We start from the raw sequence: 25,903 nt of genomic DNA, 5'->3' as shown, positions 1-25,903 counted from the left end.
AGTAGTTATATTCTTCTACATAGGAGCAGTATTATAGTAGTTATATTCTTGTACATAGGAGCAGTATTATAGTAGTTATATTCTTGTACATAGGAGCAGTATTATAGTAGTTATATTCTTGTACATAGGAGCAGTATTATAGTAGTTATATTCTTCTACATAGGAGCAGTATTATAGTAGTTATATTCTTGTACATAGGAGCAGTATTATAGTAGTTATATTCCTGTACATAGGAGCAGTATTATAGTAGTTATATTCTTCTACATAGGAGCAGTATTATAGTAGTTATATTCTTGTACATAGGAGGCAGTATTATAGTAGTTATATTCTTGTACATAGGAGCCGTATTATAGTAGTTATATTCTTGTACATAGGAGGCAGTATTATAGTAGTTATATTCCTGTACATAGGAGCAGTATTATAGTAGTTATATTCTTGTACATAGGAGCAGTATTATAGTAGTTATATTCTTCTACATAGGAGCAGTATTATAGTAGTTATATTCTTGTACATAGGAGCAGTATTATAGTAGTTATATTCTTCTACATAGGAGCAGTATTATAGTAGTTATATTCTTGTACATAGGAGCAGTATTATAGTAGTTATATTCTTGTACATAGGAGGCAGTATTATAGTAGTTATATTCCTGTACATAGGAGCAGTATTATAGTAGTTATATTCTTGTACATAGGAGCAGTATTATAGTAGTTATATTCTTCTACATAGGAGCAGTATTATAGTAGTTATATTCTTGTACATAGGAGCAGTATTATAGTAGTTATATTCTTGTACATAGGAGGCAGTATTATAGTAGTTATATCCTTGTACATAAGGAGCAGTATTATAGTAGTTATATTCTTGTATATAGAAGCAGTATTATAGTAGTTATATTCTTGTACATAGGAGGCAGTATTATAGTAGTTATATTCTTGTACATAGGAGCCGTATTATAGTAGTTATATCCTTGTACATAAGGAGCAGTATTATAGCAGTTATATTCTTGTACATAGGAGCAGTATTATAGTAGTTATATTCTTCTGCATAGGAGCAGTATTATAGTAGTTATATTCTTGTACATAGGAGCAGTATTATAGTAGTTATATTATTGTACATAGGAGCAGTATTATAGTAGTTATATTCTTGTACATAGGAGCAGTATTATAGTAGTTATATTCTTGTACATAGGAGAAGTATTATAGTAGTTATATTCTTGTACATAGGAGCAGTATTATAGTAGTTATATTCTTGTACATAGGAGCAGTATTATAGTAGTTATATTCTTGTACATAGGAGCAGTATTATAGTAGTTATATTCTTCTACATAGGAGCAGTATTATAGTAGTTATATTCTTGTACATAGGAGCAGTATTATAGTAGTTATATTCCTGTACATAGGAGCAGTATTATAGTAGTTATATTCTTCTACATAGGAGCAGTATTATAGTAGTTATATTCTTGTACATAGGAGGCAGTATTATAGTAGTTATATTCTTATACATAGGGGACAGTATTATAGTAGTTATATTCTTGTACATAGGAGGCAGTATTATAGTAGTTATATTCTTGTACATAGGAGGCAGTATTATAGTAGTTATATTCCTGTACATAGGAGGCAGTATTATAGTAGTTATATTCTTGTACATAGGAGCAGTATTATAGTAGTTATATTCTTGTACATAGGAGCAGTATTATAGTAGTTATATTCTTGTAGATAGGAGCAGTATTATAGTAGTTATATTCTTGTACATAGGAGGCAGTATTATAGTAGTTATCTTCCTGTACATAGGAGGCAGTATTATAGTAGTTATATTCTTGTACATAGGAGGCAGTATTATAGTAGTTATATTCTTGTACATAGGAGGCAGTATTATAGTAGTTATATTCTTGTACATAGGAGGCAGTATTATAGTAGTTATATTCTTGTACATAGGAGCAGTATTATAGTAGTTATATTCTTGTACATAGGAGCAGTATTATAGTAGTTATATTCTTGTACATAGGAGCAGTATTATAGTAGTTATATTTTTGTACATAGGAGGCGGTATTATAGTATTTTCAGCATTAGGTGCATATATTTGTACTTTCCTTTGTCTCTTATGTTTCACATTCAGTAGATTTGTATTGGATTATTATGTGACAATTATAAGATTCTGATATTCGTTATCTGTTATTTTTTTTCTTCCTTTTACATAAAAAAAATGAATAAAACAACATAAAAATAAACAGGTTTTGCCCGTTTGCTCGTCCTCCTGCAGGAATGGCGCGGCATACATTTTCATTCATATTAATTGAATTTTAAAATGACCTTGCTCGCGTATTGATTTGAATTAAAATGTTCCACATCAAGGTCGCGCTGGCTCACGTCCTACAGGCGAAATATTAAAAAGCGAAGGGCCGTCTCACCGGCTATCGACGGAACAAGTTTAAGACACAACCAGGAAAGTTTCTTTATTGCGCTCAGGAGGCCGTCGCCATTAATGCGGCTCAAGCAGAGGACTGTGCGCGGCCGAACACTGGCGATTACTGACGGCCAATGTATAATCAGGGTATTTATCCTTGGCTTTTGGGAAACTACATCTCCCAGCATTCCCTGTAGTCTTTGCCAGTGCATGCTGGGATTTGTAGTTTATCATGAAATGGAGGTTGCAGAGGCCTAAACTGTGGAGTTAAAAGAAGAGGAGTTTTGTGGGTGTTTGATGTGAAAAAAATTATTTAAGGTGGAATTCTCCTTTTAAGATGGAATTGTTTTCTGCGCTGGTTGTTCAAGAAGCAACAGACAGGCCAAAGGGCTTGGGTTCTTTATGGAGGACCCTTGATTTTTGGAATCTGTGGACATTTAAGATCCTTATATTGGAAGTGAAGTAATGGTGGTTGTCTCCTTCTCACGCACACGACCTTGTCTTTTTTGCAGTCCACAAAACACGGATTCCGGCTGTGTGTATCTCGCGTTCTCTTTGAAACAGATGAGAATAGTAAGTGTTCTACTTTTTTTAAAAAATTTTTGCGGGACAGCGAATCGGACTTACGGATGCGGACTGCACACCGTGTGCTGTCCACGCTTTTTGTGCCTCTGTTGAAATGAATGCGTCCACAACGGAGGCGGGTAAATATGGTCGTGTGCGTGGAGCCTTAAGGTGGAATTTCTTACTTAAGCTGCAGGGAGAGGCAGGTGCCGGCGTATCCAACAGTTCTTGCAGCAGAACCCGATGATCTTTGAATCGATGGCGGTCTCGGTTCTCGGACCTCCATGTCAGTAGATGGATTTCTCCTTTTTAAGGTGGAATTGATTTTGTAGGGCGGTGAGAAACAGCAGGCAGGTCCGTTCTAGTCATCTTCGCGGTGATGAGAGGTAATTGCTTGGTCCTCATTACAGAGACTGATGTATCCAGATGTATATTTATAGCCGCCAACGCCATCCTCTCCCCCGGGAACGTCAGTGTCACCGAAGTTTAAGGAACGCACAAGCCCCAAAGCCAGCCAGCCAAACTTTTCTCCGACTGTTCCTCGTCAGACGAGAGGTGTTCTGGAAATAATTAGGCCATTTAGCGACCAGGAGGAATCTCCAGCCATCGCCACTTCCTTGAAAGTTCCGCGAGCCGCGCGGCGCTCTCCCCGGTTCTGAAGGAACACATTGTAATGTGCTCTTAATTAATATTTCAACACCTCACATTTTCTTCACTTCAAAGTGACTCCTAGGGCTGTGAATGCTCCTTCGATCCCGCTGTAGTTTGTGCCGCGCGTTCCCCTTGTTCTGTCTCATCTGACGAAAGTGCGGATCGTCCTTGTCTGACATTGTGGGGATAGCGGTAATCGCGCACAACTCAGCGCGCTCACTCGCGGAGAGTCCAGCCATCTGCATGCAGGGATCTCAGTGTTTATGGCCGGCCATCGAGGGGTGCGGTCTGCAAGGGTTCACAATATGGAGCCGAGATGAAGGGTAGAGCGCCCCCATACTGAGGGGTGAAGGGCAGTATATACTGACAGCCAGGAAGTCCAGTTACCACCCTGAAAGTGGGCGCCCACTATCTGAGAACCCCCCACTGTACTGAGGAGTGAAGGGCAGCATGTACTGATGGGGCAGGGCACCCCCTTACCACCCTGAATGTAAAGCGCCACATAATTGCCATAGAGCAAGGCGCCCACTATCGGAGAACCCCCACTGTACTGCAGAGTGAAGGGCAGCATGTACTGATGGGGCAGGGCACCCCCTTACCACCCTGAATGTAGAGCACCTAGTAATGGCCATAGGGCAAGGCGCCCACTATTGGAGAACCCCCTCTGTACTGAGGAATGAAGGGCAGCGTGTACGGACGGGCAGGACACCCCTTTCCCACACTAAAAGTAGAGCTCCCAGTGATGGCTGTAGTAAGCACCCGCCTCTACTGCGGGGTGGAAAGATTGACCCAGCATCATAAATGACTAAATGAGCCCCTGTTCTGAAGAGCAAAGCAGCCGGTTCTGGCGGATAGAGCAAACCCTTTGCCACATTGAAGCTAGAGCACCCAGCGATTGCTGAAGGACAGGGCGCTCACCTTCAGAGCACCCAGTGATTGCTGAAGGGCAGGGCGCTCACCATCAGAGCACCCAGCGATTGCTGAAGGACAGGGCGCTCACCATCAGAGCACCCAGTGATTGCTGAAGGACAGGGCGCTCACCATCAGAGCACCCAGTGATTGCTGAAGGACAGGGCGCTCACCATCAGAGCACCCAGTGATTGCTGAAGGACAGGGCGCTCACCATCAGAGCACCCAGTGATTGCTGAAGGGCAGGGCGCTCACCATCAGAGCACCCAGCGATTGCTGAAGGACAGGGCGCTCACCATCAGAGCACCCAGTGATTGCTGAAGGACAGGGCGCTCACCATCAGAGCACCCAGTGATTGCTGAAGGGCAGGGCGCTCACCATCAGAGCACCCAGCGATTGCTGAAGGACAGGGCGCTCACCATCAGAGCACCAAGTGATTGCTGAAGGACAGGGCGCTCACCATCAGAGCACCCAGTGATTGCTGAAGGACAGGGCGCTCACCATCAGAGCACCCAGTGATTGCTGAAGGACAGGGCGCTCACCATCAGAGCACCCAGTGATTGCTGAAGGACAGGGCGCTCACCATCAGAGCACCCAGTGATTGCTGAAGGACAGGGCGCTCACCATCAGAGCACCCAGTGATTGCTGAAGGACAGGGCGCTCACCATCAGAGCACCCAGCGATTGCTGAAGAACAGGGCGCTCACCATCAGAGCACCCAAAGATTGCTGAAGGACAGGGCGCTCACCATCAGAGCACCCAGTGATTGCTGAAGGACAGGGCGCTCACCATCAGAGCACCCAGTGATTGCTGAAGGACAGGGCGCTCACCATCAGAGCACCCAGCGATTGCTGAAGGACAGGGTGCTCACCATCAGAGCACCCTCCTTTACTGAAGGGTGAAGGAAAGATTGGACCCGTGTGCTAAAGAGCGAAATGAGTCCAATTTAGAAGGGCAAAGCAGCCTGCACTGAAAGTAGAGCGCCCGCTGGGGACCAGGGCAGGGCATCCGACATTGGAGGAACCCCCCCTTACAGATGAGTGAAGGGCAATGCTGGGGGCAGAGCGCCCCCCGGAGACATTAGGGAGCACGCCTCTCCTCTCCTGTCCATGAGTTGTAGGGTGGCTCATTCCCAATCCTGGACCTAAGGACAGAACGCCCACAGCTCGTACAATGTGAAGGGTGCACCCCATACTAAAAGCTGGCACTTGTGCTGGGCCGAATTGAAAGTAGAGCCCCCCTCTCTGCCACTTAGAGCACTACAAAGCCATGGATGCCACCCGTCCCCAGGTTACAGGATAAGCCTGAGTGACCCCCTTCCTTGGCATGAGGCCCTCATTCTGAAAGATGAGGAGCGTCCCTGGTGCTGCCGCCCGGCTGGTCAAGTTTGCATCTCGGGAGTCTGGGAAAGCTGGGTGCCGACCTCCCCCGCAGCTCCAAGCGCGGCCGAGGAGGACGATTCAAGGACTTGATGTTATTTATTAATCTTATGGAGACTTCTCCTAATTGCATTCATTATATGAGGGGCTGTGATGTTCCCGGTGATGGAGGCGGCAGGTGAGCGCCGGGCGGGGGGCCGGGGGGCATTGTTTCCTTATTAATAGGGATTTAGAGCTTTCCCCCAAGGATGCCGAGCTCTTGAAATTCATTGCTTTGTAGTAAAACAATCTAATGAGTACAGTGCGGCCCAACACGGGCGATCCCCCCGGTATTGTCAGCGCTTCCTCATCTTCTGCTGGCATCCAGTTAGCAGCGCTTCCCTGACGATTAACCCATTGCAAACTGCAGCTCCGCCAAGAGGGGAGACATGAAGCATGGCCAAACATGGCCGTCAGCCTGAGCTGGTTTTGGAATAGAATTCCAGAGCTGCAGTATACACTGACACACCCTTGAAGGAGACATTGTCTGCGATAAAATGACTTGCCGTTATAGATTTGGCGATAGAAAGCTTGGCGGTTGTGCCCATTTCAGCACTCATTCGTATCAATCCCCTGGCATGGTTCCCTAATGTGTGGGGGGTGATGGGAAGCACCCCTCTATTGTGTCTCGTGGGCTCTTAGTTACCTTACATGATGCCCCCCTCTCCTGATTGGAGCCTGAAGACCACAATAATGAAGATTTTTTTTATAATCTCTCAAATGCAATAAAATGCTGAGAAGGTGCCAGCTGTAATGCCAACTCAGCAAGGGGGTATTTACTATGGAAGAGAGGGGGCGCCATCTAGGATGACTCCCCCTTTCTAGCCGGTGGTTTGACCCTGGCACTGCAAAGAAATTACAGAGGAGTGAACCAAATGGTCATGGTGGGGGGCACATAATAACCAGGACAATGTCCTAAGTGGTAAGGGTGTGGTGGCATGATCCAGCGTCACCTGGGGGGCACAGACGGATCTTGGCTGTGGCACCCCCTTGACCTAGGAGGTCTGGAAAGAGGCGGCAGTGATAAGTGTTTGGTGACTTGCAGCTGGTGCCAGGGCGTCGGGCAGGAGGCTGGCGCTGCGGGCGGTTCGGCCACCTCTCTGTTTCAGGTTCCCTCTCGCGAGAGGTTGGGGAAGTTTTTCTTCTCTTGTGTCTGGGGCTTTCAGAAGATGTCGACCTGTCACAGCTTTGTCACACCCCATTACATGCCCTGATGAGGAGACATCTCTGTGCCACCTGCGTACTTGTCCTGCAGTGAGACCGAGGGGGGTGGGCATGGTGGAGGGCACTGCCGGGACACTCCACTCGTTCACATTAGCTGCGACATTTACGTTTTTGGTAACCATGACTCTTGTCTATTGGAGTCTCACGTAGCTTAAAAATCCACCTCCTGTGTTATCAGAGGCTTGGGTTGCCATTCGGTCTCCCATGCTTTGCACTGCAGCTCCGCTCATTTAGATTAGCTGCAGTTTAGAAGTCCGTCTTCGGGTGGAGTTTCTTTTGTTCCGTCCCTTTTCCCGTACAGATGTGGATCTATGGCTAGTATGGTGGGTACAGCAGGCGGCACACTCCTGCGCCCTATGCCCCTTCTCCTGGCAGGTAGACTCGGCGTTGGGTTACTAAGGCAATCGTTGATGGTTTTTCCAGCACAGTTTATCTGCTCGGTGTGAGCCCTACCATCTGCCATCTGGGCACACGCTTTGCCAACAATGTTCAGCAGCCGTTCGTACAGCTAGTGACCCAATGCAGACCTTGCCCGTCTGCCCTGGCGCCTCTACACAGTCCACTCAGGCAGGTGGCACTGACATGCCAGGCAGCCCATTCTATCAGGCCTTCATCCCGGTGCCAGTCCTATAGATGTCATGTCTGCCAAACAACGATACTTCACCCGCCAATTCATCTGCCATCTAGATCTGGGATGCCCGTCCTCAAATACTCGGCTTATAGACCAGGAAACCTGCGCTGGTACATTGTAACAAACTGGAGAGGTGTGTGTGCTGACCAACAGACTGGAGGCAATCTTGTATAAAAATGTTATCCCTCTTAAATATCTCCGCTTGCTGTCAGTGGATGGGAGCATTCTTGTTTGCCTTAATCCGACAGCTGAGTTTGGTACATTTGTATCCAGTCTAGACAGTCCTCTGTCCAGACAGTTCGTTACAATGTATCAGTGCAGGTAACATGTGAGCTCACGTATTGTCCAGAATGGACACAATTGTAACAAATCCTCAGCTGTCAGAGGTCTTAAAGGGGCATTCCATCCCATGAAGTGCTGACCTACTGTTAGTATTTGCCATTCCAACCCCCCTGAGAATGAAGGGGCCACAACGCCGGTTTACCGCTGATGTCGGATACACCCCCCCCCCCATCATAATAAGTATGGCATATTCTAGGATTATACCATTACGGTGGGGATACCCCTTTAAGTTAGAACAGGTTTTCAGCCTCTGGATGTAAATCAGGCTGTTGCCATTCATTGACAGCAAGCAGAGATCTTTAAAAAAAAAAAAGCCTTTCTGCTATTTCCCCGCTTCTCTCTCTGCAGGTGACCCTGGGCAAAGTGCTGAAGGTGATTGTGGTGATGCGCAGCCTCTTCATCGACCGCACCATCGTGAAGGGCTACAACGAGAACGTCTACACCGAGGACGGCAAGGTGAGATCATGTGACCTTCTTAAAGGGCCGGCGCCAAGACCAGCCACTAATATCATTTTCATTTAGCTGAGGCAAAAAAATCTGTCCTGCCCCTCACCCGTCCCTTGCAAGTTATATCACGCCGTGCTCTGGGGGTTTTGGGGCCCAAGTGTAGCTTTTAGGCGGTTGCAGGTCTCACAGTGGGCACCGCTGAAACGGCAAAGAACAGTAGCATGCAGATGGAGAAGTGTGCCTAAACGCCGAGGTGACGCGGCGCGGCCTCCTGCCAGGTCTCTGCTGGCATCGGCGGTTGCTGGATCGGGAGGTCGCGGTGAGCCACAGCAAACAATGCCTGGCCGAGGCGCTTGTGATATTTACAGAGCTCCCAGCACCCGTGCCCCCCCCCCCCCCCCGCTCCCAGTGCGCACGTAATGGTCAGATCGGGGTTACTCGGGGATATTCACTCCCGAAAATTATTGACGAGCAAAAAGGGCAGACGGGAACAGATGAATATGTTTTTTTTTTAAAAAAGGATCGGTTCCTGTCCGCCGGAACATTGGAACAGCTAATAAATTAATTTGGTTTTCACAGCCGACTGTGCTCATGTAATTGGCTTTTCGTGTTAACCCCTCGCACACCCATAATGCAGCTGCGGATCATCTGCGGTTATCCGAGGCGCTGGAAATGACAAAGCAGCAGCCGGTAAAGTCGCCTGCCCATCCCTGGGACTTGCTGCCATTCACACTGCTTGATCAGGAAGGGTTAATTGGTGTGGAGGTTAACCCATACTGCGCACCAGGTTCACTGCACGGACATTAATATGAGGATCAGGTTCCCCGACTGATTACAGCGCAAACAATGCTCTTCAGACCCAAAGGCCACATCCTAACGAGCAGAGGGCTCCGCACAAGACCTTGTTAGCATGCAGATGTTTCACCGGCGCAGTGCCGAGAAAAGCGCATAAATAATGAAGTCAGCAGTAATGAGGGGAGCGATCGCCATCCCGTGACCCGTGCAGCCTTCAGTAATACCCCTATAGTCTGCCTACACTGCGCATTATAGCTCCATGTTTTTAGAAAAATCTGATTAGCAATGCAGAATGCTGTCGCAGTGTGAACAGTTTGGTTGCTGTGGGTACGTTTCCTAGTTACAATGTATCGTAGGAGGTTGTCATGTGGATTGTCCTTAGCAACCAGTCCTGCTTTATTAATCAGATTTTTGTTATCCTTTTCAGGTAGTCACATACTGGGTGATTTGTGGTAACCCAGCGTTCCCAGAAACAGATATAACAAAGAAATGTCAAAAAAAGAGTTTTCCACAGCTTTACAAGGGAAGTGCCCCTTAACCTCTTCTGCCACCCTGATGTACCTGTACTTATAATACAGCAGGCACCCGGCCACACTGACCGTGATCGGCGATGGCGCTGAAACCAGTCATATAACCCCTCAGATTCCGCTTTCAACATCAATTGTGGCATCTGTGAGGTTAGGCAGAGGGATGCGGCTCCCTCTGCCTTCCGATTGGAGCTCCCGATCGCGTACCATGGCAGCCTGGAGCCTGCTGAAGCTTCCCTGGCCTGTCATGGTAATCTGCCTGCTGAGCTGTGCACGAGGCACAACTCAGCAGATAGAGAGGCCGAACCCATTCACCATAACAGATCTCACACGCATGACCATGGTTTTAGTTTTGCAACATGCAGATCGGATGGGGACCCATTACTTTCAGTGGGGCCACAAAAGATGTGGACAGCACACCCGTGTGCTGTCCGCATTCGTATGTCCGTTCTGCAGCCCTGCAAAAAAACAATAGAACATGTCCTATTCTAAGGATAGGACCGCTTTACAGAGGGCAGGACGTTACGTTCCGCAAAACGCGGAACACACACGGCCGGTATCTGTGTTTTGCAGATCCGCAATTTGCCTTGTGCTTGAGCCCCAACTGTGAATGGCACAAGGAATCAAAAGATCGCAGGTTCTAGTCCCCTAAGGGCTAAAAGTTATTGTAAAAAAAAGTTAAAAAAAATATAAAAATTTTAAATCTCTTTCCCAATGTTACATATAAAAATATATAAACAATAAAAAAAAAATCGGTATCACCGCGTCCGTAAACTGTTAAAATATGAAAAAAAAAAAATCCTGCGCAGTGTACACTGTAAAAGTTGTAAAATAAGAAAAACCCTACAAATTTGGTATCACGATAATCGTATTGCACCACAGAAGAAGGAAATAGTGTCATTTTTAGCGCACAATGAACGCCAGAATATCAAAACCCCGAAAACCTTGTCAGAATGGTGGGGTTTATTCAATTTAACTCTACAAATATATTTTTTTTTTTCCTCCGTTTTTCCCAGTACAAGACATGCCATTAAAAATACAACTTATCCCGTAAAAAATAAGCCCCCATATGGCTATGTGAACGGAAAATGTAAAAATGTTATGGCTATTGGAACATAGGGAGGAAAAAACAAAGGGGTTAAAGGGGCAGATCCATTTATGTCGCAAGTGTTGCAACCGCGAAATGGTCGTCAACAGTCCGAATCCTGCTGGATTTTTTTTAATCGCGATTCCCACGAGACTACTTCAGAGTTGAGATCAATGGGATTCGTGTGGGACCGTAACTCACTTGCGACAATATTTAAACCTACGTGCGACCACATACAGGTTGGTTGCTTGAAAACGTTCGCGATTTGTCGGCATCTATTTTACAGTGCGATATGGCTGCGGTCTTGATTTTACATTGCTTGTGACCAAATATTCAGCGCGTTTCAATTTTTCCCGGACTGTTGCGTTTCACGTTCCCGATCATTACTTGTCTTGATCTTCGTGTCATGAGACCTAAGTCGCCATTTAGTCCCGGCCTAACCGTCTCGCAACCAAATCTCCTTCTGAAATAGTCATGTGACCACAGCACAACGTGTAGCCCTAGTCTTTATCCCCTGGACCTGATACATTGTTACTGCTTTGTTTCTTTTGCGCAGCGAGGGCGTTTATCCTGACAGCTCCTCCGGGGCCCCTGCCGTCCCTCCTGGGCTCTGTAGTGCATGTCCTCGTCTGTGTAGCAGTTAGAAGGCGTAAGCGCCCTCGTTGAATCCTCTTGTCGTCTGTTCAGACTACGGCTTCATTAATTACCCCGCGTCAGCGGCCGCTCACATCCTCCGAACCTCGGCAAGTGAAAAGCACAAAGCTATCAAAGCCGAGCTTCAAAGATCACCAGAGCCGTCTCTGGGGTAATTTCTGATCCCTGCTTCCCTACCACTTCAAAGCCGAGCGTAGAACTTGTCTGGGGTGGGGGGGCGCTCCGGCGGGGAGGGGGCGCATCTGATTTCTATAATAGGGGCTGGCACCGTCACTGTTTGATATGAGATGCACGGAAGGTTGCGATTCGTTTATCGACTTTGAAATCCTTCGGACGACCTTCAAAAAAAAAAAATGGCATCCTGCCCCGCTATGCTAATACGCGGGAGGACGTCGCGTGGTCCCGGCAGGTGGGGGAGGGGCAACTTGGGTTAAAACTTATGACGTAAATGGGGAATAAAGATAATTATTTGGAAAATTTAGGAATTGGTTCAATTTCACAAAACCACTAGCTGTGGAGGTGGCATCACTCCAGTGCCCGGTGTACGCCAGGCGGTGGGAGAGGCTCCGAGGAGGCCTGTAGTCACACGGCCGGGGTCTGCTACCTTGTAGTATGGCGTCAGTACATGTGCGTGTATGTAGCATCTGAGCAGCCATAGGGCATCAGTATAGCGGGGGGTGTATATAGCATCAGTACAGCGGGGGGTGTATATAGCATCAGTACAGCAGGGTGTATATAGAATCAGTATAGCGGGGTGTATATAGCATCAGTATAGCAGGGTGTACAGTATATAGCATTCGTATAGCAGGGTGCACAGTATATAGCATCAGTATAGCGGGGTGTACAGTATATAGCATCAGTATAGCAGGGTGTACAGTATATAGCATCAGTATAGCGGGGTGTACAGTATATAGCATTAGTATAGCGGGGTGTACAGTATATAGCATCAGTATAGCAGGGTGTACAGTATATAGCATCAGTATAGCAGGGTGTACAGTATATAGCATCAGTATAGCGGGGTGTATATAGCATCAGTATAGCAGGGTGTACAGTATATAGCATCAGTATAGCAGGGTGTATATAGCATCAGTATAGCAGGGTGTATATAGCATCAGTATAGCGGGGTGTATATAGCATCCGTATAGCAGGGTGTACAGTATATAGCATCAGTATAGCAGGGTGTACAGTATATAGCATCAGTGTAGCGGGGTGTACAGTATATAGCATCAGTATAGCGGGGTGTACAGTATATAGCATCAGTATAGCAGGGTGTACAGTATATAGCATCAGTATAGCAGGGTGTACAGTATATAGCATCAGTATAGCAGGGTGTACAGTATATAGCATCAGTATAGCAGGGTGTACAGTATATAGCATCAGTATAGCAGGGTGTACAGTATATAGCATCAGTATAGCAGGGTGTACAGTATATAGCATCAGTATAGCAGGGTGTACAGTATATAGCATCAGTATAGCAGGGTGTACAGTATATAGCATCAGTATAGCAGGGTGTATATAGCATCCGTATAGCGGGGTGTACAGTATATAGCATCAGTATAGCGGGGTGTACAGTATATAGCATCAGTATAGCGGGGTGTACAGTATATAGCATCAGTATAGCAGGGTGTACAGTATATAGCATCAGTATAGCAGGGTGTACAGTATATAGCATCAGTATAGCGGGGTGTATATAGCATCAGTATAGCGGGGTGTATATAGCATCAGTATAGCAGGGTGAATATAGCATCAGTATAGCGGGGTGTATATAGCATCAGTATAGCGGGGTGTATATAGCATCAGTATAGCGGGGTGTATATAGCATCAGTATAGCGGGGTGAATATAGCATCAGTATAGCGGGGTGTATATAGCATCAGTATAGCGGGGTGTATATAGCATCAGTATAGCAGGGTGAATATAGCATCAGTATAGCGGGGTGTATATAGCATCAGTATAGCAGGGTGTATATAGCATCAGTATAGCAGGGTGTATATAGCATCAGTATAGCGGGGTGTACAGTATGTGGCATCAGTATAGCGGGGTGTATATAGCATCAGTATAGCAGGGTGTATATAGCATCAGTATAGCAGGGTGTATATAGCATCAGTATAGCGGGGTGTATGTAGCATCAGTATAGCGGGGTGTATATAGCATCAGTATAGCGGGGTGTATATAGCATCAGTACAGCGGGGTGTATATAGCATCAGTACAGCGGGGTGTATATAGTATCTGGGCAGCCATAGGTCAGTGTATATAGTATCAGTATAGCGGGGTGTATGTAGCATCTGGGCAGCCATAGGTCAGTGTATATAGCATCAGTATAGCAGGGTATACAGTATATGGCATCAGTATAGCAGGGTGTATATAGTATCTGGGCAGCCATAGGTCAGTGTATATAGCACCAGTACAGCGGGGTGTATATAGCATCAGTATAGCAGGGTGTATATAGTATCTGGGCAGCCATAGGTCAGTGTATATAGCACCAGTACAGCGGGGTGTATATAGCATCAGTACAGCGGGGTGTATATAGTATCTGGGCAGCCATAGGTCAGTGTATATAGCACCAGTACAGCGGGGTGTATATAGCATCAGTATAGCAGGGTGTATATAGTATCTGGGCAGCCATAGGTCAGTGTATATAGCACCAGTACAGCGGGGTGTATATAGCATCAGTACAGCGGGGTGTATATAGTATCTGGGCAGCCATAGGTCAGTGTATATAGCACCAGTACAGCGGGGTGTATATAGCCTCTGGGCACCACTCCTGCAGTGTGTATGATGGGCACTGGTTTGGCATACTGCCCGCAGCGGCCCGTTCTCCAGCGCTCGGCTCCAGTTTCTGCTCCTCCATCGGGCCGGGCTCGCAGGGTGGTTCTTCCGTCCTCTGCCCGGTGCTGCAGCCCCGTCCTGTTCTCCGCTTAGTATGTGCTCAGAGTCCCCCTTTATGCCGGAGCACTGGAAGTCAGGGGCGCAGTGTAACGGTGCAGGACCCCATACGTTATGCTTGTGACCGCCTCTCACCCTTCTTTTCTCTTCTTTCAGCTGGACATATGGTCGAAGTCCAACTATCAAGTCTTCCAAAAGGTAAGAGCAGCAGACGTGCCCTGACCGACCTCGCCTGCCCAGATACCCCAGTATAAAGCTATAACACTGCATAAAAAGTCCTAAAACATGACTGCTGTCCTCCAGAAACAGCGCCACACCTGTCCACAGGTTGTGCAAGGTACTGCAGTTCAGCCTCGTTCCCTTCAGTGGAGCTGCAGTACCTGACTCAACCCATGGTCAGGGGTGGTGCTGTTTCTGGGAGACGGAAGCCATGTTTTATAATTCTGTGGTTCGGCCTTTTAATCTGGCATCTGATAATACAGAAGTGCTTCTATTACCAGCACAGACCCGCCGTCCTTCGTCTCGGAGATTTGGGAGACCTCTTCCCCGCCAGCTGTGGCCCCGGTAGAGCGAGATGAAATTATCCTGCTGCTCTGTTCCCCAATATTCGCTGCGTCAGCAGAACTATCTTATTAGGTTTGTTTATGGCGGGGCCGCCGCGCCGGAGGGGTCCGGGGAGCAGCGCGTCTCGCTGTGCGCCGTACGCCCGCCCCCCCCCCTACCCAGACGCCGTCTGGAGAATCTTGTACCGGAGATGAAGTAATTTCCTTACTGAACTCACGAGACCTTCGGCTCCCAAGACGCGTCTCTCCCTGCACTCCCGGCCAGAAGAGAAGAAAGCGACAAAGTTGCTGTGCGTTTTATTGGTATCTGTTCTTAGGAAAGCTGGATGGCAGCCAAACCACAGGTATGATCACCCAGCTTTCCTGGAGTCCTGAAGGGAGATGGTCTGTGATGATTCCCACCAAGGATGTGGAGTCTTCAAGCTGCAATCAATTTGGTTCTGACGAGACAGATACGGGGGTCCGAGGAGGTCTCGACTTCTGGTGCCAGTTTTTTTGACAACCCGCTGCCACCATGCCGACCGAAAAGGAGAGGCACAGCTCTCGCCAACACGACTGTGGCAGTAGTCATGTGATCACTAGGCTCCGCCCCGAGACTTTTATATTGTAATAGCTGGAAGTAATATATCAAAGAAAAGAAATAAAATAACCCTTAGTGCGGTATCTTCCCTGTACTACTATAGTGCGGTATCTTCCCTGTACTACTATAGTGCGGTATCTTCCCTGTACTACTATAGTGCGGTATCTTCCCTGTACTACTATAGTGCGGTATCTTCCCTGTACCACAGTGCGGTATCTTCCCTGTACTACTATAGTGCGGTATCTTCCCTGTACCATAGTGCGGTATCTTCCCTGTACCACAGTGCGGTATCTTCCCTGTACTACTATAGTGCGGTATCTTCCCTGTACTACTATAGTGCGGTATCTTCCCTGTACCACAGTGCGGTATCTTCCCTGTACTACTATAGTGCGGTATCTTCACTGTACCACAGTGCGGTATCTTCCCTGTACTACTATAGTGCGGTATCTTCCCTGTACCACAGTGCGGTATCTTCCCTGTACTACTATAGTGCGGTATCTTCCCTGTACCACAGTGCGGTATCTTCCCTGTACTACTATAGTGCGGTATCTTCCCTGTACCACAGTGCGGTATCTTCCCTGTACTACTATAGTGCGGTATCTTCCCTGTACCACAGTGCGGTATCTTCCCTGTACTACTATAGTGCGGTATCTTCCCTGTACCACAGTGCGGTATCTTCCCTGTACTACTATAGTGCGGTATCTTCCCTGTACCACAGTGCGGTATCTTCCCTGTACTACTATAGTGCGGTATCTTCCCTGTACCACAGTGCGGTATCTTCCCTGTACTACTATAGTGCGGTATCTTCCCTGTACTACTATAGTGCGGTATCTTCCCTGTACCACAGTGCGGTATCTTCCCTGTACTACTATAGTGCGGTATCTTCCCTGTACTACTATAGTGCGGTATCTTCCCTGTACCACAGTGCGGTATCTTCCCTGTACTACTATAGTGCGGTATCTTCCCTGTACTACTATAGTGCGGTATCTTCCCTGTACTACTATAGTGCGGTATCTTCCCTGTACTACTATAGTGCGGTATCTTCCCTGTACTACTATAGTGTTGTATCTACCCTGTACTACTATAGTGCGGTATCTTCCCTGTACTACTATAGTGCGGTATCTTCCCTGTACTACTATAGTGCGGTATCTTCCCTGTACTACTATAGTGCGGTATCTTCCCTGTACTACTATAGTGCGGTATCTTCCCTGTACTACTATAGTGCGGTATCTTCCCTGTACTACTATAGTGCGGTATCTTCCCTGTACTACTATAGTGCGGTATCTTCCCTGTACTACTATAGTGCGGTATCTTCCCTGTACTACTATAGTGTTGTATCTACCCTGTACTACTATAGTGCGGTATCTTCCCTGTACTACTATAGTGTTGTATCTACCCTGTACTACTATAGTGCGGTATCTTCCCTGTACCATAGTGCGGTATCGGTATCTTCCCTGTACTATAGTGCGGTATCTGTATCTTCCCTGTACCATAGTGCGGTATCTGTATCTTCCCTGTACCATAGTGCGGTATCTGTATCTTCCCTGTACCATAGTGCGGTATCTGTATCTTCCCTGTACCATAGTGCGGTATCTGTATCTTCCCTGTACCATAGTGCGGTATCTGTATCTTCCCTGTACCATAGTGCGGTATCTGTATCTTCCCTGTACCATAGTGCGGTATCTGTATCTTCCCTGTACCATAGTGCGGTATCTGTATCTTCCCTGTACCATAGTGCGGTATCTGTATCTTCCCTGTACCATAGTACGGTATCTGTATCTTCCCTGTACCATAGTGCGGTATCTGTATCTTCCCTGTACCATAGTGCGGTATCTGTATCTTCCCTGTACCATAGTGCGGTATCTGTATCTTCCCTGTACCATAGTGCGGTATCTGTATCTTCCCTGTACCATAGTGCGGTATCTGTATCTTCCCTGTACCATAGTGCGGTATCTGTATCTTCCCTGTACCATAGTGCGGTATCGGTATCTGTATCTTCCCTGTACCATAGTGCGGTATCTGTATCTTCCCTGTACTATAGTGCGGTATCTGTATCTTCCCTGTATTACTATAGTGCGGTATCTGTATCTTCCCTGTACCATAGTGCGGTATCTGTATCTTCCCTGTACCATAGTGCGGTATTTGTATCTTCCCTGTACTATAGTGCGGTATCTGTATCTTCCCTGTACTACTATAGTGCGGTATCTGTATCTTCCCTGTACCATAGTGCGGTATCTGTATCTTCCCTGTACTACTATAGTGCGGTATCTGTATCTTCCCTGTACTACCATAGTGCGGTATCTGTATCTTCCCTGTACCATAGTGCGGTATCTGTATCTTCCCTGTACCATAGTGCGGTATCTGTATCTTCCCTGTACCATAGTGCGGTATCTGTATCTTCCCTGTACCATAGTGCGGTATCTGTATCTTCCCTGTACCATAGTGCGGTATCTGTATCTTCCCTGTACCATAGTGCGGTATCTGTATCTTCCCTGTACCATAGTGCGGTATCTGTATCTTCCCTGTACCATAGTGCGGTATCTGTATCTTCCCTGTACCATAGTGCGGTATCTGTATCTTCCCTGTACCATAGTACGGTATCTGTATCTTCCCTGTACCATAGTGCGGTATCTGTATCTTCCCTGTACCATAGTGCGGTATCTGTATCTTCCCTGTACCATAGTGCGGTATCTGTATCTTCCCTGTACCATAGTGCGGTATCTGTATCTTCCCTGTACCATAGTGCGGTATCTGTATCTTCCCTGTACCATAGTGCGGTATCTGTATCTTCCCTGTACCATAGTGCGGTATCGGTATCTGTATCTTCCCTGTACCATAGTGCGGTATCTGTATCTTCCCTGTACTATAGTGCGGTATCTGTATCTTCCCTGTATTACTATAGTGCGGTATCTGTATCTTCCCTGTACCATAGTGCGGTATCTGTATCTTCCCTGTACCATAGTGCGGTATTTGTATCTTCCCTGTACTATAGTGCGGTATCTGTATCTTCCCTGTACTACTATAGTGCGGTATCTGTATCTTCCCTGTACTACTATAGTGCGGTATCTGTATCTTCCCTGTACCATAGTGCGGTATTTGTATCTTCCCTGTACTATAGTGCGGTATCTGTATCTTCCCTGTACTACTATAGTGCGGTATCTGTATCTTCCCTGTACCATAGTGCGGTATCTGTATCTTCCCTGTACCATAGTGCGGTATTTGTATCTTCCCTGTACTATAGTGCGGTATCTGTATCTTCCCTGTACTACTATAGTGCGGTATCTGTATCTTCCCTGTACCATAGTGCGGTATCTGTATCTTCCCTGTACTACTATAGTGCGGTATCTGTATCTTCCCTGTACTACCATAGTGCGGTATCTGTATCTTCCCTGTACCATAGTGCGGTATCTGTATCTTCCCTGTACCATAGTGTGGTATCTTCCCTGTACTATAGTGCGGTATCTTCCCTGTACCATAGTGTGGTATCTTCCCTGTACCATAGTGTGGTATCTTCCCTGTACTATAGTGCGGTATCTTCCCTGTACCATAGTGCGGTATCTGTATCTTCCCTGTACTATAGTGCGGTATCTATATCTTCCCTGTACCATAGTGCGGTATCTGTATCTTCCCTGTACCATAGTGCGGTATGGATTTGGAGGGCTGAATACTAATTTGCGGCACATTACTGGACACCCTCGGGGGCGGCCATGGACTTCACACGGGGCAGAGCGCGGCCTTCCCTTTGTGTCGTCGGAGTCTAAATCGGACTGGTATTGTCTGCCACAATAGACGGCGGATAAAAGGAGGATCTGGAGGGGGATGGGGCGCAGCGCCGAGGAGGATGAATGGCTCCCCCGCCGACCACAGATGGGCTCAGTCCGCTGCGTGGCATTTAGACGGCTTCAGCAAATAGGCGGTGGAGAGCGTCCTCGCCGTCCAGCCGCTCTCCCTCCCCGCTCGTCTTCGGTGAATAGGATGTCTGCGCCGTAGCTGCAGGTAGCCGGCTGCCAGATGAATAGATGATGGGAGTCGGTAAACACATCGCTCGGCGTCTGCCGAGCCTCTGAAAGGCCAGACAAAAGCCCAAAACGCCCTTGAATGCAGCATCGGGAGGCCACCTGATTATAGCCGCCGCTTTAACCGTTTCGCCGGTCGTTGGCTGCGGTACTGTGCGCTGGTTTGGGGTGCACCATCACTTCTGTCCATGTGAATGGCGCGGGTGCATGGACTTCTGCAAACCCCATTCAGATGACTAGGGCAGCCGCTGTGTAGAGGGCCCCGGCAGTCCAGGAGCCCCACAACATACTGACCTTACTGTACGTAGCCTATCTGGATAGAACAGCTAGCTCTGCTCATCCAGTTCCTCCTAGTTCACTGATAGAATTCCAGAGGTCCAGTGAAGACTGACACAGAGCAGTTGAAGGTTGGGCACAGGGGATGTGACCCGTACGTTACAAAAGCAGTTGTCACCAGAGCCGTGGATCCACCGCAGGGTCTGTGCATTTCTACAAAGCCTGGGTGACCCTGTGACTGGCACAGAGGTGACAGAACTACTCAGCGCCTGTGCCTTATGGATGAGAAGAGGGAGCGGTCGGTGTCCCCGCCCAGCGGAGGCCGCCATCTTGGGTTATCACAAGTAGGTTTGTAGGATTGGTGAAGTCTGGAGTCAAAGTTTTCTTGTCCTTGAAGAAAGTCTTGGTGCAGACCTCGGCGGCAGCCTGCCCCCTGCAGGTATGTCCAGACCTGGCCGCACGGCGCGCACCCTCCTGCTCCGTACTGCAGAGACAATGCGGCTAATGTATGAAAATATATTCTCGTCAATACCGAGCTAAAGAGCCGGCGCATGAATGCATTCATGAGGCCGATAGATCCGGCTATCGACGATCCGGGCTCAAGGTGAGAGAGGGCGCGACTTCACCACGCCGCCCCGCGCCCGTCTTCCCAGAAGCCCGAACGTGAGACTAATAGGGTCAGATGTTACCAGCAAATTGGATTTATCAGTTCTGCTTTGTTGGGCGCAGTCGATAGCGTGCGCCCCGCCGGCATGAAGACTAGTGCATCACACCGCCAGCGCGTCCAGCAGACAGTCACAGAGCCCTCGGCAGTGTCCATGGCCCCTTTAAATAAAGAGACATGACCTGCAAATAGAACTGCTCCCCCAGTCATCGTGTGTGAAGTCTTCTGCTTATCTGGTTCTGGGAAAGCTGGGTGATTACAGCTCCTGTGGGGGCGCATTCAGCCTTTCCTTAGGTATGTCCGGTTCTGGGAAAGCTGGGTGATTACAGCTCCTGTGGGGGTGCATTCAGCCTTTCCTTAGGTATGTCCGGTTCTGGGAAAGCTGGGTGATTACAGCTCCTGTGGGGGCGCATTCAGCCTTTCCTTAGGTATGTCCGGTTCTGGGAAAGCTGGGTGATTACAGCTCCTGTGGGGGCGCATTCAGCCTTTCCTTAGGTATGTCGGGTTCTGGGAAAGCTGGGTGATTACAGCTCCTGTGGGGGCGCATTCAGCCTTTCCTTAGGTATGTCCGGTTCTGGGAAAGCTGGGTGATTACAGCTCCTGTGGGGGCGCATTCAGCCTTTCCTTAGGTATGTCCGGTTCTGGGAAAGCTGGGTGATTACAGCTCCTGTGGGGGCGCATTCAGCCTTTCCTTAGGTATGTCCGGTTCTGGGAAAGCTGGGTGATTACAGCTCCTGTGGGGGCGCATTCATCCTTTCCTTAGGTATGTCCGGTTCTGGAAAAGCTGGGTGATTACAGCTCCTGTGGGGGCGCATTCAGCCTTTCCTTAGGTATGTCTGGTTCTGGGAAAGCTGGGTGATTACAGCTCCTGTGGGGGTGCATTCAGCCTTTCCTTAGGTATGTCCGGTTCTGGGAAAGCTCGGTGATTACAGCTCCTGTGGGGGCGCATTCAGCCTTTCCTTAGGTATGTCCGGTTCTGGAAAAGCTGGGTGATTACAGCTCCTGTGGGGGCGCATTCAGCCTTTCTTTAGATATAGGAAAGCTGTGTTACAACCAATATGGCTGCCATTACAGCGCCCCCAGAGGGTCAGTTCAGTCTTTGCATAGCTGTATCTATTTTTGGGAAAGCTGGGTGACCACCTCCATGATGCTGGGGTTTCCTGCGCCCGTATATCGCTGCCTATCCGAGGGGCATCTTCACATGTGGCAGATTTTGACACCGATTCCGCCAAACCCTACCCGGATTGCTCTCTGCGTAAAATTAATTTGCCTTTCATTTTTAAGAAACCCGTTAATAAATCTTTTAAAGAGACAGTCCGGTCAAAACTGATGCACTTTTATGCCTAGCCCAGGGCCTTGGGGGCGGAGCATGAGACTTCTCCCCCCCCCCCCCCCCCCCCCCAAAAAAAAGCAGCACCATGCCTGGCTGTATGCGGTATTGCAAGCTGCGCCCCGTGTATCTCAGTGGAGTTGAGCTGCAGTACCGGACACAGGACAGGTGTGGCACTGTGTGTTCTTTATATTCGTGGACACCCCCTTTAAGGTGGCGATGATCCCCCTGCTTCTCGGCTCATTGATCTGCTCTTTCCCTTCATCTTCTCACACTCCCGTCTCTGACAACTTCCCCAGCGCTCTCCTCCCCCGCCTCAGCTTCGTTCTCGTCTCTCCCGATCCCTCATTGATCTCGCCATGTATTTCTCGCCGTCGTTTGCTCGGATGAAGGCTGTCCCGCCGATTGACAGCCCTGTCGCCTGCAGCCTCGCGTCTCGCCAGATGTGTCTTTACACATTTTAGATGTGCCAAATAATTTTTGGGAAGGTGGGAATTGGCGGCGGTGCGGCTGTCTCTGATCTCCGGATCCAGCCCCGCTCTTCGCCATCCTGGTGCCCTCCTGCCCGCTCCGCCTGAGGGGGATTCACCTAGCGCCCCCATAATCCCCCCCGAACGTGAACCAAACTTTGATCACCACTAAGGGGGGGGGAGGGGGGTCCGTAATTTAAAGCCCTAGTTGAGCATGAGGCATGGAGATCTGCACCCCCATTTAACGCGTTTCGCAGCTTGACGTCACATGGGTATTATTGCTATGTATTTAACGCGTTTCATTATCTAACCTCATTGTTATTGATATGTATTTAACGTGTTTCGCGACACGACCTCAAATGATTATTGCCGCTTATTTAATGTTTCATGAAATGACCTCACTTTATTATTAGTTCTGAATGTTTAGCGCGTTTCGCAGCGTGACCTCCCATTATTATGATGATTTCAACACATTTCATGATGTGACCTCACATCACGCATTATTTTGCTGTTTTGCAGCGTGACCTCACATTATTATGCAAGTAACGCATTTCACAGCGTGACCTCACATTATTTTGCATGTAACGCGTTTCGCAGCATGACCTCACATTATTTTGCATATAACGCGTTTCGCAGCGTGACCCCCCATTATTAGGATGATTTCAACACATTTCATGATGTGACCTCACATCACATTATTTTGCTGTTTTGCAGCGTGACCTCACATTATTTTGCATGTAACGCGTTTCGCAGCGTGACCTCACATTCTTATTGTTGCTGTGTATTTAATGCATTTCATGGTGTGACTTCTCATTGTTTTTGCTATCCAAGTAGCGCGTTTCGCAGCATGACCTCACTCAGGTTTTTCCTCGTAAATGGTCATCAGTATCTGATCGGTGGGGTTCTGACACTTCTCCGTGCTTACTGAGCACAGCGCCGTACAGTGTATAGCGGATGTGCGTGGGATCGTGCTCAGCCGCAGTGCTACTGCCTTCTCAAACAGCTGACTGGCGGGTGTCCGACCCCCCACCTTCCTACCGGCCAGATACTGATGACCTAGGATAGTATTCAAATCTCGGGAAAACCCTTTTATTGCATTTCACGCTGTGACCTCACGTTATTATTGCTATGTGTTTAACGCGTTTCATGATGTGACTGCACATTATTATTTTTGCTGTGTTTCACGCATTTTGCAGCGTGACCTGACACTTTTGTTACTGTGATGTGTTCCAGGTTACAGACCACGCCACAACAGCCTTGCTGCATTACCAGCTGCCACAGATGCCCGACGTGGTGGTGCGGTCATTTATGGTGAGTAGAGCCCCAGGAAACCTCTTTATGACCAGGCACAACTGACGCGGGAGAAGCTTTATCCCACGTTTTCTATTTGCAGAATCGGCAGTTCAGAGATAATTGATTTCTTTCTGTGTTTTTATCCTTCCCTCGTTATGTTCTCCATTTTTCTTGTGCTAAAATTTCACCAATGGACCCTCCACCTCCTCCTCCTCCACTTCATGTTCCTCTTCCTCATCCACCACCTCCTCCTCCCAGAATTACACCTGCACTTTAAAGAAATAGATGGATAGATCTAGTGGAGTTTCCTTTGGTCTGGAACCTTTATCTGTTCCTTGTTCCACATGTTGACACTGTCATCAAACCCCATGTGGCAGCAGAGTGCTGGTGTGTGCAGATGTATGGCAGGGGGCATGTAAGCATACTATCCGCCTGATAGTTTAGAACAGGGATGCCCAACCTGCGGCCCTCCAGCTGTAGCAAGACTACAACTCCCATCATGCCTGGAAGGCCTTCAGCTATCAGGGAATGCTGGGAGTTGTAGTTTTGCAACAGCTGGAGGGCCGCAGGATGGGCATCCCTGGTTTAGAACATCCATTAATCTGGCACCACTGCTGTCCCTTGGATGATTGATTATTGGAGGATACGAGACACACTAGATCAGGTCTGGTACCAGGGTCTGCAGTCCAGTAAAGTCCTACAGAACATACGCCTATACTCGTCAAGACCCCCTGAACTGATTGACCCCAGACCATAACCCTCACCTCATCCAGACCCCTCACCCAGACCATACACCTTACCTCATCCAGACCCCTCACCCAGACCATACACCTTACCTCATCCAGACCCCTCATTCAGACCCCTCACCCAGACCCCTCACCCAGACCATACACCTTAGCTCATCCAGACCCCTCACCCAGACCATACACCTTACCTCATCCAGACCCCTCACCCAGACCATACACCTTACCTCATCCAGACCCCTCACCCAGACCATACACCTTACCTCATCCAGACCCCTCACCTCATCCAGACCCCTCACCCAGACCATACACCTTACCTCATCCAGACCACTCATTCAGACCCCTCACCCAGACCCCTCACCCAGACCATACACCTTACCTCATCCAGACCCCCAGACCATACACCTTACCTCATCCAGACCCCTCACCCAGACCATACACCTTACCTCATCCAGACCCCTCACCTCATCCAGACCCCTCACCCAGACCATACACCTTACCTCATCCAGACCACTCATTCAGACCCCTCACCCAGACCCCTCACCCAGACCATACACCTTACCTCATCCAGACCCCCAGACCATACACCTTACCTCATCCAGACCCCTCACCCAGACCATACACCTTACCTTATCCAGACCCCCAGACCATACACCTTACCTCATCCAGACCCCTCACCCAGACCATACACCTCACCTCATCCAGACACCTGATCACTTTCAGACCCTAGACAATACGCCTAAACTCATCCAGCTTCCGGACCCCTGAACTCATTCAGACCCAAAAATTCATTGACCCCAGACCATACCCCTCACCTCACCCTGACCCCAGACCAGACTCCTAAACTCCAGACTCAGACTTCAAAGCATAAAGATGAACACAGCCCTAATGCTTAGAAACTGGAAGCGACATGACGCTGGAGAAGACTCTTGCCCATAGAAGCTTACACTCTAATGATGACTTACATAACATCTCACATTGCATGCTTTCCTCCGCTTTCCTCCTCATCTATCCCACCCCAACAATTTGAGATCCGGCCTGACAATTGGAAAGTTCCTGTAACGCCGAGTCCTGCGGCACAGCCGGCACCAGGTTATTCTGTGTACGATCACCGGGGGAGCGGGATTGTGATCGATCGGCTCCAGCCGAGATCCTTTTCTGAAGAGTCTGAAAGGAGCTCAATAAAAGGGCCAATATCCTGCACCCACCGGCAGCCAAGATGTCAGAATGACCCCCCGGTTATGATCTCCTGGCAAGCCCCAGCCTGGAGGGGGGTGACATTGGCACACAGGTGCCCTTATTATGCCCTATTGATGCCCAGTACCCTTCAAATTTAGCTCATTTCACTCATTGCTGGCCAAGCAAGGCGTCCTGTATGGAGGGTCTTGCCCGTTGGTGTCTCTTTGGTGTAAAGTTTGCCTTGACCCGTATGATCCC

At 48.3% G+C, this 25,903-nt stretch overlaps 1 protein-coding gene across 1 annotated transcript in view; it reads left to right on the top strand.

Annotated features, from left to right (window-relative positions):
* MED27 (mediator complex subunit 27) overlaps positions 1–25,903 on the top strand; it is a 124,964-nt gene that overhangs the window by 97,205 nt on the left and 1,856 nt on the right. The window contains exons 5-7 of the mRNA XM_040405934.1: positions 8,486–8,593; positions 14,688–14,729; positions 23,664–23,741. Coding sequence (XP_040261868.1) covers positions 8,486–8,593; positions 14,688–14,729; positions 23,664–23,741 — 228 coding nt within the window. The remainder of the gene's footprint in view (positions 1–8,485; positions 8,594–14,687; positions 14,730–23,663; positions 23,742–25,903) is intronic.

The sequence above is a fragment of the Bufo bufo genome, chromosome 8, assembly GCF_905171765.1.
Source record: "Bufo bufo chromosome 8, aBufBuf1.1, whole genome shotgun sequence".
Taxonomy (NCBI): Eukaryota; Metazoa; Chordata; class Amphibia; order Anura; family Bufonidae; genus Bufo; species Bufo bufo.
Note: the sequence above shows the minus strand (reverse complement) of the source record. Positions and strands in the feature narration are given on the sequence as shown.